At 40.1% G+C, this 19133-nt stretch overlaps 1 protein-coding gene across 1 annotated transcript in view; it reads right to left on the bottom strand.

Annotated features, from left to right (window-relative positions):
- The window catches only part of NFX1 (nuclear transcription factor, X-box binding 1), a 105704-nt gene that overhangs the window by 55049 nt on the left and 31522 nt on the right, over nucleotides 1-19133 (bottom strand). Inside the window, exons 7-12 of the mRNA XM_074987891.1 lie at nucleotides 17754-17893; nucleotides 15419-15518; nucleotides 15082-15299; nucleotides 13369-13466; nucleotides 6608-6638; nucleotides 1110-1192 (exon numbers count right to left, since the gene is read on the bottom strand). Of these exons, the coding sequence (XP_074843992.1) occupies nucleotides 1110-1192; nucleotides 6608-6638; nucleotides 13369-13466; nucleotides 15082-15299; nucleotides 15419-15518; nucleotides 17754-17893 (670 nt within the window). The remainder of the gene's footprint in view (nucleotides 1-1109; nucleotides 1193-6607; nucleotides 6639-13368; nucleotides 13467-15081; nucleotides 15300-15418; nucleotides 15519-17753; nucleotides 17894-19133) is intronic.

The following is a 19133-nucleotide window of genomic DNA, read 5'->3' as shown; positions in this document are numbered from 1 at the left end:
AGCTTTCATGAGCACAGACTCACTTCATCAGATGCTGGTCTTGGAAATCTGCAGGGCCAGGTATAAGTAAGCCAGGAGCAAGGGTGGGGATAACAAGGTTAGTTCAGTCAGCAAGGGTGAGGCTTACTACCAGCAGTTGATCTGGAAGTGAACACCAAGGGAGGGGAAGCTGCTTTTGTATTTAGCCAGCCATTCACAGTCTTTGTTTAAGCCTGAGCTGAGGACGTCAAAAGAATAAATGCACACAAATCAGATATCAGAAATGGCAATACACAAAAACCCATAGGAGAGCACTTCAATCTCCCAGAACACACAGTAGCAGACTTAAAAGTAGCTATCCTACAGCAAAGAAATTTCAGGCCCAGACTCCAAAGAGAAATTGCTGAGCTACAATTCATCTGCAAATTCAATGCCCTCAGCTCAGGCTTAAACAAAGACTGTGAATGGCTGGCTAAATACAGAAGCCGCTTCCCCTCCCTTGGTGTTCACACCTCCAGATCAACTGCTGGTAGTAAGCTTCACCCTTGCTGACTGAGCTAACTTTAACAGCAATGAAGGGTCCTGTGGCACCTTACAGACTAACAGAAAAGTTTTGAGCGTGAGCTTTCGTGAGCACAGACTCACTTCATCAGATGCACCTGACACAGACGAGTCTGTGCTCACAAAAGCTCATGCTCAAAACTTTTCTGTTAGTCTGTAAGGTGCCACAGGACCCTTTGTTGCTGTTACAGATCCAGACTAACACGGCTACCCCTCCGATACTTGAGCTAACCTTGTTATCCCCACCCTTGCTCTGGCTTATTTATACCTGGCCCTGCAGATTTCCAAGACCAGCATCTGATGAAGTGAGTCTGTGCTCACGAAAGCTCATGCTCAAAACTTTTCTGTTAGTCTACAAGGTGCCACAGGACCCTTCGTTGCAATCACATTTGAGTGAACAGAACTAACCTTGAAGACTTTTTGAACAAAAGTGTAGTAAATATTTTGTGTAACAAAAAAAGGGAATCCACATGTTAGCAGCCTTTTCACATAGCAATTTTTAAAAAACAAACGTACAGATGTATCATTTTACACTGCACTCTTTCTTTACACTATGTAAATGAACTTACCACACAGCAGATTTCATTACACTTGTGTCGCCCACATGACCGTTTCTTGTTACATCGTTTGTCACACATAAATGTAATGTCAGCTATTCAAGCAGCAAAAAAAAAAAAAAAAAAAAAAAAAAGTGTTTTTATAAATTTAACCAACCTTTGACTACACATTATATAATTGCAATAATTAATGTGTATAGCAAGACCAGACTAAAATTAATACAAATAATAAAATGAAGAAAATGGGGTACCTTCTTACAGAGGCAGCACAAATCACTGTATAGAGAAGCTATTGTAATGAGGCTTTATAATGTGACACTGAACCAAACTGTCCTTTTTAACTAGTTTCAGACGTAAACCAGATGGTGTATTTTGACTTCTTGTTTAATAGAATCAATATTAAAATGTTCATCACTAGTCTTTATTAAAAGGAAGATTCCTGCTACGAAAATGCCACCATTTGATTCTTAGATCACACTGGTTACAGATTGTAAACTGATAATACACTGATTAAATGTTATGAGCAAAAAGTCCCTGTAAACTGCAAGTTACAGGAGAAGTAGAGTCACTTGTGAGGTTCCTCCCATATGGCCTGAGGCTGTTATATTTCCATGCTATATTCAAACACCTACAGCCTATCTAAACGTGCCTGCAGAATAGTGACAATTACTGATAAAAGCATAATTTGGAAGAATTAATACATTAACATACTTAAATCTACTTGAACATTAAGTAGTTTATGAAACAGCTAATGGACTTTAAAAATCTGAAAATCTAACCATCTTTATGTTGCTATATAAAGAACAGAATATTAGTTACCAGTAACATTGTCAGTCTCTATTCCCATCCTACAACACTGAATTCAAAGACAGTGCTATGGTGATGCCTAGTGGAAGCAGGGAAGCAAAGATTTCTAAAACACTGTCCCTGATTCCTTAAGTCTCAGATACAACCGCATCTCATCATGAAGAGAGCTTCTAGATCCACAGAGGAAACAGTATGAAAGACAGAAATAAATAAAACAAACAGCAAAACAAAACCCAAAGGGGAGATGGATGAGATATAGTACATAAGAGGAGAAATCAACTACTGGTAATTTTCCCCTTTATTGTAGGCCTCTCTCTTCTATCCTACAACACTGGACTAAGGCACAAAAAAAGGATGCAGCAAGCAGTACCCTCTTGAGGTAGGATGGCCTTAATATGCCACTATTAGGTCTTTGCAGTCAAAGGAGGTATCCTGAGAAATGGAGATACCTAACTGAAGACCATTCATAAACAAGTGAGGAGACTCACGTTGCTACCTTATACACCTTGTGCAAGAAAGCTGCAGCATGTTCACTGGTCATGAAGATTTCTCTACCCACATGAAATCGGACAAGCTTATCCAACAAGTCTGGTTATATGCTTTAAGAATACAGCGTAAAAGCCACGATAGCTGCAGCATTACATTTGTAACCGCCTTTCGACATTCTAAACTCACAACAGGATAAAAGTTGATAATGTCCTTAACATCCATTAAATGTAGTTTCTGGTTGTGGGTGGGAAATACTAGAATAGGACTGAGAAAAGAAGAAATATAGACAGAACTTGGCATTCATCTTGAGAGCAAATTCTGAATAAATCCAGAAACACTCTTCTGGAAAACAATGGTGATATAGGAGGAGAAAAGATGTGAGTTCAATTTCTTCATTCACAAGATCGCATTAGTAAAAAACAAAAAACCCCACAATCTTGAAGGAAATAAGTTTGTCCTAAAACCTCTGATGAGGACTGGTTGCATCAATATCTACAAGGAAGAGGATCAAGTTCCGCTGAGGGATTACTGGATGACTCACTGGTCTTTGAGACCATTTGTGGAATATTGATAAAAAAAAAGAGAGAGAAATCCAAAGTATCTTGGTACCACATCAGGCCACAAAGAAATTCCAGTTCTGAGAGCAGGAGAGGTAGCCTACACTGCTGCTCTCCAGACAGTACAGAAGCCTCTCTGAGAACTGACTCCCTTCAAGCTTAATTAGGCCAGTTTAAAATGAAAGCAACTGTAAAACAGGCTCTGGAGAAAAAAAAATCCATTATCTTGAGAAGTATTAATCTCTAATAAGATCATCCAGTCAAAACCAGAAACAGCCAAGTGGCTGTGAAACAGAACCACAAAAATCTCTTCATTGGCCTTAGTTGCAGGGACAGCAGCACTACAGTTCCATACTTTACCTCTTGATTGAGGGACAAACACATGCAAGGCATAGACAACTCCAACAGCCAGTGCAAGTCAAAAGGCTTCAGTCTTGTGCACATGTGAAGAACAGTGGTACTGCTCTTCTTTTTTCTTCTGGGAGGCCCTTTTGCACTTAGAAAGAACATGGTAGAACTCTGTTGCCTACTGAACACCAAGATTTTTTTTTTTTAGCACTGTACTTTAGAGTTCCTTTAAGGTTAGATGTGTGCAGAAGGACATGGAATCAATTCTTATTCTGAACCTGTCCTCAAAACACTCCTGGATTCCTGTATGACATGGATCCTAGTTGTGATATTCAATGCTTCTGACTAGCAAAACTCAAGAAACAGTAGCACTAAATTTGCAAATGCCATTTACCCAAGCATATCAAGCACTGACTACAAGTGATTGAAATAGGCAATTTTAAGCCACAAGCTTCACTGTTCCTAATGGTTAAACATTACTGACTAAAACCTCCTCAAAGAAAAATAAAGGAAAGTTCCTCTGTTGAAAAAGAGAGAAGATCAAAGAATTAAAAAGCTTAAAAAACTGTGGTGTTTGTCTAAAATAAACCATTCACTAGAAATAAAAGGATAGACCCCAAAACCAAGCAGCAATTCATAGAATCATAGCATACTAGGACTGGAAGGGACCTCGAGAGGCCATCGAGTCCAGCCCCCTGCCCTAATAGCAAGACCAAGTACTGTCTAAACCATCCCTGATAGACATCTATCTAACCTGCTCTTAAATATCTCCAGCGATGGAGATTCCACAACCTCCCTTGGCAATTTATTCCACTGTTTGACCACCCTGACAGTTAGGAACTTTCTCCTAATGTCCAGCCTAAACCTCCCTTGCTGCAGTTTAAGCCCATTGCCTCTTGTTCTATCCTCAGAGGCCAAGAAGAACAAGTTTTCTTCCTCCTCCTTATGACACCCTTTTAGATACCTGAAAACCGCTATCATGCCTCCCCTCAATCTTCTCTTTTCCAAACTGAACAAGCCCAATTCTTTCAGCCTTTCTTCATAGGTCACATTCTCTAGACCTTTAATCATTCTTGTCGCTCTTTTCTGGACCCTCTCTAATTTCTCCACATCTTTCTTGAACTGCGGTGCCCAGAACTGGACACAATACTCCAGCTGAGGCCTAACCAGCACAGAGTAGAGCGGAAGAATGACTTCTTGTGTCTTGTTCACAACACACCTCTTAATGCATCCCAGAATCATGTTTGCTTTTTTTGCAACAGCATCACACTGTTGACTCATGTTTAGCTTTGGTCCACTCTAACCCCTAGATCCCTTTCTGAAGGGGGTGTTCCTTCCTAAGTGGAGCACTTGGCATTTGTCCTTATTAAACTTCATCCTATTTACCTCAGACCATTTCTCCAAAGTATCCAGATCATTTTGAATTATGACCCTATCCTCCAAAGTAGTTGCAACCCCTCCTCCTCGCAATTGCCTAGTTATATTCTGGAGAAGGAGAAGGTATTTATTTTTGCCTTCCTTTGAAGTCTCAGCTGGAGAGGGGACATCAGATAGGAAGGACCAGTCCTTTGAGATGGTACAAAAAACCCATTCTAGAAGTCTGATTAGCATGGCTTGCTCATAATGCTCAAGATTATACTGATCATAAGATTTGGGGCTGGGAAGGATTTTTTCTCGATGTCAAATTGGCAGGAACCTTGTTTTGTGGTTTTCTGTTTGATTTTGCCTGTAGCATGAGATTCACCTGCTGAAACCAGCTGGGCAGATCTCACCTAATAAATTCCATGCCATTGCAGAGACCTATGCCAGTGGTGGCAGTTTGGTCTCAGCTACTCTATGCCTGCGTCACACAGTATAATCTTCTGAGGACTTCATAAAGTGTTTGGACTTAAAAAGACTGGACTTATAACCTACTTAGAAAATTTTGCTTATGAAAGCTTGAAACATTAAGAATTTGAAGAGGAGAAAATGAAACAGATACAGATTAAGTTAGCTGTTCTTAAAAATTAATTATATATTTAAGAAAACGTCAGTCTGTTTGTTCAAGAACTCCTCTTAAATAGTAGGAGCTAGGACCACCAAATTCAGTATGCAGCTTCCTTTTATCATAATTTAAAGCAACGTAAGGGTTTGGTTGTGTGAGGAAAACAGGATGTGCCCAGAATGGGACTGCGTCTCATAAACCCATACACAAAACAGAATCACCAGGTAGGTGAAAGTGACTCCAACTACCCCAGCCCCTAAGCCTCCGCCAGTGCCCTTTTTTGGGGGATGGAGTGGAGGTGGGGGTAGGGGCTGAAGCTACACACATACATACACAAAAGAATTCATATAGGAATCAGGGAACCAGGGGAAAAGTGCAGTTTGGTGCATTCCTCACTGGGGATCACAGGGGGCAGACAAGCCTGGACCTGACCCAGCCATGGACATTCATCCCCTTCGCGGGCTGAGCCTGCTAGAGCTGTGGCAGCCATGAAGAGGTGCTTCTTACCTGGGCCCAAGATGCTGAAGGGAGAGAGGTCTGAGGTAGTCCTCACTCCCCATGCCAGCCTGCACAATGAACCCCTCATCCCTAGACCCAACCAAGAGCAATGTTTTAAATGAAGAAAAACAAAAATTGAGTTTAGAACCCAGGCACTGACAGGTAAATCATCTAGTTATGACAGAAAACACTAAATGTAGGGTTAAGACTGCACAAGTGTATTCTGACGTAACAGTGAAAATCCTAGAAAAAAGAAAAGCTTCCGAAAATAAGGTTCAGTAAATGGAGAAAGCTTTGTCTGAAAAGTTCCAAAGAGGTTTCTTCCCCATGACGTCACAAGTATAGATTTAATACAAGATGTGGCCAAAGTAAGAAGGAACCAGCTATTTGCCCTGGAAATTTCCAACATTTAATGCACACAGTAAATACATCAGCATATTCTCTAATTTGAATCCTACAATTTTGATGAAGCAACACACACACACAGATTATAAAAGTTTAAAGATTTTAAATCTAGTTAAGGGAATAAAATACTAAATATTTTAAAAACTTTTTAAAACAATCAAAGCAAATAATATAATGAAATTAAGTAGAAACATACACAAAACCTAAGACTACCAACTTTGCACATGAAAACAGAATATTTTGTGTAGTGGATGAAACACATTCTTCATATAATTTCTACCAGCATCTGATCTCTTCATTCACATCTTTTCATTCAATACATGAAATAAGAAACAAAATAAAAATGCATCCATTTGAGTAGAATGGTTTTAAACCTTTTACTTCATAATGATGTACAATGTTAGTATATTACAACTATTTACCTTTATTTTTGAGGAGGGCACATGGGACTTCCTAAGGAACAGATAGGAAAGGATTACATTACAGCAAATTATAGATAGCTTTTTAGAGCATTAAGTTGTACCTAACTACATGCCAGTAAAAAGGGAAATCAGGCAATTGGTTTTTAGCCACTACAATATTCTCATACATAGTGAGATGAAAAACCCTGATCATAAAGGGAGGGGGAAAAATGGATGTTGCTGACCTTTAACAGGATGTTATGGTCCCTAACTGTATTGTACACGTACAGATATGCACACCAGGTGCTCGAGATCAGAGATTTCTAGCAAGTAGCATCCATTGGTCCTGCAAGTTTTTCCTCTTCATGCCCCAAAACTGATGGTGAAAAAGGGAATGCAGACCAATGCCTCTCCGGTTCCTCTCTTACCACAACGCAGAAAAAATCACAAGCAGAGGGGAAAAATGCTGCATAGTGGAATACAGATAGGGAGGAGATATTTTGAACAACCTCCATATATTTCTTGGACCTCCAGTCCCTATGTGTATGCCACCTGTGCAAGACTGATAAGCGTATTTAACAGGAGGAGGTATGATATACTGTTGGTATAGATGCTTTTAATATCACAATCTAAACAGCTACATCTGTGGAGGAGGTTTGAACTAAGGTCTAATGTGTGAATGTACAGAGCTCCACGGAGCCACTCCACCAATGTCCAGTATGATGTTCTGTTGACAAGATGCTGTTGAGGTTGCTTGTGGTACAGTGGAATGGGCTCCTACCTCATTCAGGGCAGGGGGAAGTGTGTACCAACTGGGGAAACAGAATTAAGCAGCCAGAAACCATGTTACAGAGCCTGAGCAGATTCTTGCCCTTGGAACCAATACAGTGGCAGTCTGAGCGATTTACTAATTGATTCTGTCCTTTGTATGTAAACCATTATAGCTTGTCTGATGTCCAAAGAGTGAAGTCTCCTTATCCCTTTGGAAATATGAGGTTTTTAGGAAGACTGCCACTAAGCAGATAGGTTATTTGATGCAAAGCTCAGAAATTACATTGAAGATAAAATTCAAGTGAAGGTGAAGGCAAAGGGAAACCTTTGGCTAATGAAAATAGCATAATTACAAGAGCTTCCACTTGTCTCATGCTTGTGGCTGACCTGTCAGCAACTAAAAATGTGACCTTCATCAGAAACAAAAAGCAGTCATATAGCACTTTAAAGACTAACAAAATAATTTATTAGGTGATGAGCTTTCGTGGGGCCAATCCACTTCTTCAAATCTGGAACTAGAGAGCAATGCCCACACATACTTGCTCTGGGTTAATCCACCAAGCAAGGAAAAGCTGTTGTCTTGAGAATTTGTTATTCTAATGTGTATGTTGTCTCCACCTGGTGAGTAAATAGAACAGAGCCAGGCTTATAATCAATGTAGATGAAGCCTGAAAAATGGTGTTACTTAAGTATACTGTATACTGAAATAGGAACCACAGTATAACTGTAGCCTAAGATCTGTTCAGACTGAAAACTTAATGCTAAAATATTAAAGAAAAACTATGTGCAATATATTTACAGGTCTGAAGAAAAAACCTGTGCTGAGAAATCTAAGGACATAGCCAATTGACTCAAACCATGTGGCAGTCAAAAGGAACCAGAGATACATCAGTCTGACTCACTTCCCTATGCCCTTGCAATTGCAGAGGTGTGGACCAATAGGCACTGCTTGCTAGAAATTTCCAATTTCAGACACATGGGTGGAAGATACATAGGACACAGCAGTCAAAGAACCTCAAAATATCAAGACACCTATTTTATTGTTGCTTACATATTACACTAATTTTAACAGTTCTTTTTCTTGAAGGTTCTGCAACACAAATAGAGTACTGCAGAGTCTTGTTTTGTTACTTCCTCACCTCATTCCCAAAGAGGGAATACTGTAGTAGAAAGAGAGCTTGAGACATTTACAGTACAGTACAACTCCAGTTACAGTAAGCACCTTCCACTTATCCTTTGAATAATGGGCTTTGCGTGTGTTTTGCACATGGTTGACTGGCAAAGACTGCAAGGAAGCTGGTACACAACTGCAGCTTGATTTAGAGCAGTGGTGTCCAAAAGGAACACACCTCATCACCACATGCCTCCACTCCCTGACCCAACCAGGTGCTGCCCCCAAAACCCGCCCAGCTGGAGGCCCTACCCCCTCCACCCGCCACAGCCAGGCACACTACCCGCCGGCCCATGGTGATTCACCACAGCACCATCGCTGAAGTCACCCAGGCCCAAGCCATGCAGCCCCAAGAGTCTGTGCAGTGGCTCAGGTGCCACGTGGTTGACTCAGGGGCTCCGCAGGCACTGAGCCGTGTGGCTCTCAGGGCTCTGCGGCATCCGAGGAGCTGCTGCGCCAGCCACACAGCACCCAAGCTCGCAAGCAGCTGCTGCACAAGTCCCCAAACCGCCATGCCACTGCCCGAACCACCATACCAGCCCACCAGTCCGTATTCACCACAATGTGCTTTCCCGTTCACCACATGTGAATGTGAGGACAGACCTCCAAGGTGCTGTTTTGCAGCACAATATCCAATATGGATGACATGGAAGCAGCTTATGTTCACATGGAATGAGCTGTGATGACCCACAGAAGGGGAAAGTTTTTTTGTATGTATTTTTATACATGTTTCCCTGGGTTCAAAGGTGGAACTGAGTGTTGTCAGGACAAAGTTAAGGACCCACTGAGAGGCAGGTTTAATGACTGCTGGGAAGGTTCATAAATCACATAGTAGCCAGGTGTGTAAAGAAAGAATTCCCTTTCACTAGAGGGAGAAAAGGCACTTATCAATGCGAGATGTACTTGCAGCAAAACTGGAAGGCACACCTGCAGTCTTCAGGCAAAGGAGATAGTTTAGGATAACTGGAATGCACACAGTGGTGGGGATATGCCCAGGCTGAAAAGTACTACCACCATTTAGCTAAACAGCCATCTCTAGTAGAATATTTTCTAGTTTGGGTAAGGATTTCCTGAACAAGGATAGGGAATGAATACTTTATTTCTGATCTTGCCCATTCCACCCATTCTAAGTTACGTAATCCTGAAATAAGGGTATCCTGACAGGCAAGTGAGACATGATTAGGAGTTCCACGAACCAGAACAGACCTTTTGCAACAGACCTTCTGTACATCTTGAAAGAGTGTGGAGGAACAAAGGACAGGTGTATCTGAGGTCATCCATCCAGGAAAGCAGGACAGCATCGTAATGCACATTGAACATCACAGCTTATGGCTCCCCTGGAGCACTACATGAGAAGCTTTTTGTTCATCTGAGATGCAAAGACATCTCATTGAAAAGAACCACTTTGTGGAAATACATTGGTTAGAAACGTGTCAAGAATCTCATTACTGGTCTGCAGAAAAAGCATCCCCTTATCTTATTTGTCAGGAAGCTGTGAACCAGCATAACTGTCCAGTTCTTTCTACAGCTGCATAATATGGAAGACTTAAAGCACTCTGAGGTGGACACCCAAGGAGGAGAATGCTTAGCTTTAATACCACTGCAAGGAACCCATCAGGGAGGTACCAAAGGTAGAGGTATGTCCATCTGTATTTGTCTAGAAGAATCTCTCTCGTTGCTCTGTCATGTCTAGATCAAACCAAAACTGGCTTGCAGCAGTGTCTGCTCTTCAAAGAGCTTTAGGGTTTTCCAGCCCCCATGGTACTGGAGGAGCCCTATGCCACTACAGTCACACAGTTCAAGATGTTGAGTTTTCTGAGACGGTTGATCTACTGGGAGACTGGTCTTTTCAGAGCAGGCTCTTTACAAAGAACATGAGCTCTTCTTCCTGAGACTTTTAGAGGAGGCCTCTGAAGTCTTCCACTGAGCCAAGACCCAATGGACACTGCATCTACTCAAAGACTGCTGACCTCAGCTCTGAAGCAGGAAGAAGAGAAAGTTCCAATATAAGCAGCCTCAATTTGATCTACAGGTTCTTCTTCACCCTGGAATTAAGGGCCAGACAAAAACTACACATTTATAGGATGTGTAATTCTTCTACGGAACCAATGTTTGCAGTGCTGCTGCCAGCCAAGTTGGCCCCCTGGAAATGAAAACATTTAAACCTGGTGAGCCTGGCAAACCTCTCCAGAAAGAGGAGGAGAAGAAAAAAAAAAAAAAAAAAAAAAGTCTTCCCAAATACTAAAATTAAGCTAATTTAACAAGCTACACTGAACTAAACTTGCAACTAGGAAAAAATTCTTTTCCCCAAGGCACACTTGAAGCAGACCTGCTAAAACCCTATCTCAAGCCAAGCTGGTTGAGAAGAAACTGAGGAGCATTTGCAGACCTATTTAGGAAGCTCAACTGTGTGGCATGAGGATGTGCAGGACATGTGTGTGACAGGTCATTCCTTGTTCTTCATGGGAATATGCTCCGGAATCTGAATATGATATAACTGAAATGTGCTTTTATGAAACATACATCATATGAGTCAGTAAATCAACTGCTCTGTATACATGTATCATTTCCATACCTGAAGCTAGAAATATTGACTACAGATTTATTATCAATGTGTCACACTGGGAAAAGCCTAGCACCTGCTCATCAGATACAATAAAGGAAGAAAGAAAGAGACGGAACTAATGGCCATTAGTAAGAGACAATGAACTGTGCAAGAACCTGATTTTCCTGCAAGCATGATGATCAGCCAGTAAGAAATGCATACAGGCTCTGCAAAACCTGTGGCCATGTCACCTGATGCTAGAATCCATTTTGGATTCTGTACTTTTCCCCAAGAAGAGAAAGAATGTCAGGTTTGGCAGACAAAGGATTCCCACCTTAGGCAAATCCTATGTAAGGGTGGGGAGTGACACAATCCAGGTTTTCAGTTCTCCATTAGAATCCCAACCAGGACAACTGCTGGAAACAACCAAGACTTAACAGGAGGAAGAATTACACCTAGGCTAGAAGGATGTCTGGTCTGTGAAAAAGATTTTAAAGTACTTTTAGGTTGAGATATTAAATTTACCTAATTTCTTTAGTGCATTAAGCTTGGCTTGCATGTTCTATTTTATTTTCTGTCAGTAACCTACTTTGTTCTGAATTCTTTTATGACCACTTAAATCCTACCTTTTATGCTTATAACCACTTTTGTTTATTGATAAACCCAGGGTAAATACTTTTTCGCTGGGGGACAAGAAGTCTATGCATACCTCTCTTTATATTGAAAAAGGTGAATTCCATAAGCATATGATATAAAGATCTCTACAAGAGTATCTAGGGTACAGCTCCAGAAAGGCTGTGTATCTGTGTGCTGAAGATTTGCCCCTCATTAAATACTCTGCCACCTGTATTAGAGAAATGTGACCATTCCCTGTTTATGTGTTGGGCCAGGCTGGAGAGGATTACAGGGCAAGTAGGCTCAGTGGTGTCTCAGAACATCAGGTAATAGTCCCAAGAAGATCTTGACCCATCACAACATGGGCCAAACAGATATTGATAATCAAGATTTTCAATTGTAGACCTATGGACACATGCACATCTTTGAGTAGTGCCCCTACGGGTATTTCTCTTGAAGAGCGGGTTATACATGTTTGAAGATACTACTGAGCACATGAATGTCTCATTCATTAAGGCTCCAACAACTATCAAATTACTTTCAAAGATCTGATTCCACACAATAATAAGAAAACAACGGGTTTGTTACAGATGATATACCATCTGCCACATCATTGTACAAATATAGAGAGTGAAGAAGAAAAGGAGACTGATAAACAAATGCTTCCCTGATAAGTCTTGTGGGAGCCCTATGGATAACTAACAGTACGAACAAAATGTGCGAACGAGCATACTCCAGGCCTTGGCAGAATGGCAACACACTAGATATTAGAAAGCACATTCCTGACCTAAGAGGATGGTACAGAAATGCCCAGCATTCTCAAGTATCTGCACAAACACATTTATAGAAAACGTGCTGGGACCCAGAGACCCTTCAGAAGGTAAGGAAGGAAGGACAGACAGGATAATGAATGAAGATGAAGTGTTTTAATTAGGTGGTACATAATCCAGGACTATAAAGAAGTACATGGAATGTAATATGTAATTTATCTGTATTTATATAAAAAGAGAAATCATGCAGAACATCTTTGCACTAGTCTGGGGGATAACATCCTAGTGTGTTGATTGAATTGGTACCTTCACAGGAGGTATACATGTTAGCATATCTGAGCTCTATGCAGCACTAAGACAGTACTTGGTTGATAGTAAACATGGCAAAGTGCCTTTGCCACCCAAGTGAGCATGTAGTCTTTCTTTATGAATAAGATCAGGGTCTGTTCACTGAATATCCTGGATTTTCTTTAACTCATCTTACATTGGAGCTCCAAGAATAGCAGCCCTAGCAGCACTAACAGAGCAACACTAAAACTCCACAGCACAAACCCCACGCTCCAGAATTCCCCATAAAAATCACTTTACACGTGACATGCTACTAACAATGCTTCTGGTAGAACTAACTTTCATTAATTTGTAGTAGTTTTGGGGGCAAATGTGGATTTTCCATAGCTGAAGTTAATTAATAAAATCATGTACATATAAACTGCAAAGAATAAAATCACGTACATATAAACCCCCGAACTTGACAAAACAGAAGAAAATGACCCGCATGTAAAGGCAGCTATTTTCTACTGGTTATATTACCCAGCAGTATTTATTGCTCATCCAGCACCCTCTACCCCCAGATAACTTTTAACAGTACTAGAGGTAGCTTATTACTAGAGACTACTGTATAAAGTTTTACCTTTGTTTTGAAACCACACCTACAATAAATATTTGATGTCCGAGAGCATGGTCCACATTCTCCTTCATGGCAAAGATTTTCACATGTATGAATAAAGTCTATGAAAAATGAAAAGGTAAGAATTATTTGTGAATGAAATATTTTAGTTTAACATGGTATTTTATATCTCATACCATAGGAGCATCAGCAGTCACACCGAGGCTTCTGCATGAGTAGGCAGCACAGGCACAAGAAACCACCTATAAGCCATCCTCTCTCATGTATGTTACAGATTTTATATCAGAAAAAGTTTAAGACTTAGGTCTACTTTAAGACTTGCAAATTTAAGTTGTGCATTGCTTTCAAATATTTTATAAAAAGGCTCAAAATTGTGCACCTGTTCATTTTAGTAAGTCTATAGCCTCTAGAATTTCAATTCCACAAATTTTATGCTCGTGGTATGAAAAATAGACACTTGTCTGAACACTTTTCATATAACTATGTAGAATCAATAAACTCTATAATGAGACGAACTACTGAAGTACTATTTTAAAACACAAAATTTCCCTGTAATAATAGTAATATGTTTTAAAAGGAAAAAAATTAAATTAATTTTTCACTATGTATGCATACCTTTTGCATGATGTTTAGATTGGAAACTGAGAAACAAAAACTGGCCACTTCCCATACCTATGGTTCTCCAAAAATCACTGACTGCATGAACTGACACTGTATGGCTACGTCTACACTAGCCAAAAACTTCGAAATGGCCACGCAAATGGCCATTTCGAAGTTTACTAATGAAGTGCTGAAATGCATATTCAGTGCTTCATTAGCATGCAGGCGGCCACGGCGCTTCGAAGTTGATGTGGCTCGCTGCCGCGCGGCTCCTTTTCAAAAGAACCCCGCCTACTTCAAAGTCCCCTTATTCCCATCTGCCCATACGAATAAGGGGACTTTGAAGTAGGCGGGGTCCTTTTGAAAAAGAGCCCCGTCGGGACGAGCCACACGGTGGCAAGCCGCGTCAATTTTGAAGCGCCGCGGCAGCCCGCATGCTAATGAAGCGCTGAATATGCATTTCAGCTCTTCATTAGTAAACTTCGAAATTGCCATTTCAGTGGCCATTTCGACGTTTGGGGCTAGTGGAGACACGGCCTATAAGATGCATAGTGCCTTGTGTGTATGAACTTGGAACTCCTTAGAAAGAATCATCTATAGGAATAAAAAGTTCGCCCAGCTCTAAAGGAGCAAGTTGCTTCATCTGAAGAACCCTGAACAGACAAAACTTCAGCTGAAAATTTCCTCTCTCCAAATAAGGTCCACAGATGGATTATACTAGGACTCCAGGGGGCAGGGAGAAGAGGGTAGGTTGAGGGGAAACACATACAGTCCCACTAGACATTTGTTCTGTAGATATTTCTATACTTGCTTCCCACAACAAGTATACTATCTACAGTGAAGATCCATATACACAAGGCTACAAGAACTTCTCAGTTTTGTTTCTAATCAGCTGCACCTTCTGGTTCTTAAATACAATTATACAAGTTTTGAGTTGCAAATTCTACAGAGGCTTTTACAAATCCAACTTGATTATAACCACAGTAGAATGTACTTCTACTCCCACTGGATCTTTGTTAATTTTGACTTGTTTTTAAATATTAATGTGGACCAGCTGCCTCTTCAACAATGGCATGTGTTTTTAAGCATTTAAAACAAAAAGTTAGTTCTAATTACCGCTGCTGCCACAGGATAGAGGTTTCCCACATGTTTTTCCACATGATGGCATGGGGTCCGTGCATAATTTACGCTCAATACAGCCTGCTTCTAATAATTTGCTGAGAGGAGTCTGCCCACAAGGACAACAGTGCACTACTTGAGGAAGTCGTGGACAAAGCTGGCAGGGCTCAGGATGACATATCTGTGTGCAGTTGTGCCTTCCACAATTTAATTTTCTGAAAAAGAAATACAGAAGGAATTATAAGGATATCACAATCACTGAGTGTTAAAAAAAAAAAAAAAAAAAAAAAAAAAATGTAATTTTTGCTTTAAGTTTTCAGAAAGAAGGTCTTACTTGCCACATATCTTCTGGCACGAGAAGTTTCCAAATCCATCAGAAAACTCTTCATTTGTTCCACACAATACATCTCGAAAGGTACTCCCACAGTAGCAAACTAAGAGAACAAATAAGAAAAAACAGTATTACTACAAACGAGATACATGGAACACTGAACAGTGCATATTCAGGACAATACTAAATTTGAAAAACTAATATAATACACGTTGACTCCCTCTCTCCTGACCTGTTGGGACCTGATAGGTGCCAAACAAGAGAATTTGCTGGCTCATGGGAGGTCATTATTGTCTAGAAACATTACCACTACTTACTGGGCTCTTAGACATTTATGGGTATACGAGAGCTAAATAACAGCACAGAAACAGTGACTGTAAACAAAACTTCATGAGACCACAGGAACTTGGCTGCGCCAATCATAAGTGATCTGGCTAACTAAAATTACAGATGTTGCCAATGAGAGTGTGTCAAACTAGAGAGGTTCAATCTGTGCAGATTAACAAATTCCTACAGGGTCACTTTAAGGAAGATCTTCCTATTCCAAATTAAATAAATACCTTAAAAACCTGTTCTGATTTATAAAACCTTTCAGATGCATCTTTTCAAAGTAAAAAAATAAAATAAAATAAAATTAATTCCTGTCTAAAGCAAGACTTCTCCAAAATTTAGAAGCAAATTCACAGACAAACTATAAGAAAGTATTCAGCCTTTAGATGCAGAGCTGTTAGCTGTACTCAGACATACAATTTACAGAATTACCAATTTTTAGAATTTGCCATGTAAGCAAAGCAAGTCCATGGCAATACTATTTAAAAGCAAATCCATGGCAATACTAATTGAAAATACTAATACTAATTGTAAGCAAGTCCATGGCAATACTAATTAAAAGCAGCACAGCACCAACTCCTATGAATAGGCTGCCATTATTCATTACAAAAAGAAAATCATCTTTTCTTGGAACCACTCACTTTCACATGGGATATGAAAGTTTGGCAAAGGGACAGTCTTGGGGCAGGCTGTGCTTGACCTTAATATAAGTGAAGATGTATTTTAGTTTCCAAGGTAATCAAATAAGGATACTTTAACAACGACAATACAGAAACAACTTGAATCACAAAGCTCAAAAAGTAACAAAATGTGTTAGAGAACAGTGCACAAATATGGACTTGCACTGAGATTTATCAAGAGAGAACACCAGTCCCATGAGTTAAAATGCTTGTCCGTGTGGGATTAGTATATACTTGGGAAAAGGATGATTTGACTTTCAAGCAAACAGATATTTTCCCTAAAAAGTTGGATGGGTGTTTTGTTTTGTTTTGTTTTTTTTAAACCACAGTATCATTTTAAAATCTTTTTACCTTCCACATCTTCAAGAGAAGCTGCCTTCTTCTGTCTCCTTCCACTTGTTCATTGGTGCTCATTCTTGAAATTTGGGTGAGCAAGAAAAACTGGCCAAACTCACCATCATGCTTTCATCCTCATTGAAATATTAGGAACAGGCACTGTCACGATGTAAGCTTGGCCAGTCTCTGGTTGCTCTACCTACTCTTGTCTATATAAATTTGAAGGTCCATAACAGAAAGTAGGTTGACCGAATTTCCCCAGTTGTAGAACTCTGAAGATGCACTGAGCAAAGCTCCCTACTGTCAGTATTAAAGAGGATCAGAGCAGCTGTCTTCACCTTCTGAACCACCAGTACACTTTTCGCTGTTCAGAAAACTAGACTGTATATGTGCTAATTGCCTTACTTCAAGGTGCATTTTTATAAACTTAGTGGAAAACCAGTCTTTAATCTGTGTTGCATATACTCAGATGGATTTTAAAGGGCTCATAACTTAAGACAAATGCTAATTTCACTGGAACAGAGGCATTTCTCTTTATGTGCTCTATTTCCATATCATTAAACTTCTTACCAATTATAATGTTGAAAGTAATCAAAATAATATTCTCATGTTTGTTTTGTTGTTGAATTTTGTTCTTCCCACTTCAGAAGTGGCTACAGTAAATCCTTGAGAAGCGTGATTTTGATTTGTGCTTAACTTGCATTAACACGAGTTACGTGCAAGCTGAAACTGGTCCCTACTACAGACCTCAGCTACCCCAGCTGGGAAGCCCTGTGAGTACACAGCTGCTTGCGGCGCTGTTTTTCCCAGCTGGGAGAAACTGCTGCCCAAGCAGCTGTGTGCCCCCCAACTGAGAGAAGCCAGGGGCACGCATTTCCCCTCCCCCCCCCACACACTTCCCCCAGCTGCCCACTTCCTCAGCCAGGAGAAGTTGAAAGACAGCTCTACTGAGCACACAAATCTCAATACATTTCCACTTTGCTGATACCCACCTTGCTGTACTGTAAGCTGGCAAGGATGACATGTTCCCACATGGCACACCTGGGCACATCTATGCCTACCACAATTCAAAGTATTCCCACATACATTAGAACAACGAATCGTGGTGGACTGGCCACAGCGAACTGAGTGACTGTAGACAAATGATACTGTAGTTAGCATAGTATCTTTTAGTTGGATTTAACATTTTTATATTTGAAATACAAATGACCTCTTCCCAACATATTGTGCAACATTAAAGGGAAATGCATTCTATTTGTTAATGGAATACATAATTCTGTTCTGGAATAATGTTATGGCCTTAAACTCCTCGCTTATGACATAAATGTTTATCATCACACTGACTGGGCATAATCTAGTATTTAAAATGCAACTTGATTCAATATTCAATAACCCAGTTTTGCTAGTTTAAAAACAGGCATAAGTTAAGGCAGTAAAGCAATGAACTTACAGACCTACATCCTGTTAGACGTTAGCTTCAGCAGTTAGCATAATACTTTCAAGCCTATGGCCTAAGAACAAATTACCAGACGCTATTTTTCACTTGTGAGGGAATTGAGAAAGATGTGCTTACTGGGGAAGTCATACAAAATGACACCATGTCACTGAAAGAACATTCAACTATCCAAGACTCAGTATCAGTTTAAGATAAAATGCTGACAAAAGCTTAACTGCAAGTTTGCCTTAGCAATGAAATGACAAATATGGCAGTAAGCTAAAATCATTAAATATAGTAACCTACAGAATAAGGACAACCCAATATTAAAAAAGTGAGGAAATACAAACAATGAAGAGTGGAGAAACCACTCCTGAATATGTATTATGCATAGTGGTGCCAGCCTACCATATTATAAAAGTGGTGCACTAGCCTATGTACTTTGTGAGAGAAAGACGTAGCCCTCAGGGGGACCCACGAGTATGTCCCTTGGTGACAATGATACAGGTTGTTCCACTAGGGATGGTGTAATTTGATTGATGTTCAGATGTGCATTCCATCTAGTTTGCTGGATCAGAGCACTTGTGACTCTGAACTGTACTAAATCAAGCTATTACAAATCCGGAAGGGTGTTCCTGCATGCGAATGTTGCAACTGTGAACATTAGGATTACAAATGAATAGTAATTTTAATACTGGGCCTGACCTTGGGACAAGAACCTATTGAACTTCAGAACAGTAGCTAGGAATTCTTGAGTAAAATCAATCAATATAATTAATACACAGTCCAGGCAACATCTGTAATATTTTTAAACTCAAATTAGATACATTCCCTGAGCTTTAACATATTGTCTGGGATATATGCAAAGATTAGCAATGGTAATATTGTGTCATAGCTGTAAAACCAAGTGAATACAGAAATCTGGTAACTGATTTTA

This window comes from Carettochelys insculpta, chromosome 2 (assembly GCF_033958435.1).
Source record: "Carettochelys insculpta isolate YL-2023 chromosome 2, ASM3395843v1, whole genome shotgun sequence".
Taxonomy (NCBI): Eukaryota; Metazoa; Chordata; order Testudines; family Carettochelyidae; genus Carettochelys; species Carettochelys insculpta.
This window is presented reverse-complemented; position numbering and strand designations above follow the sequence as displayed.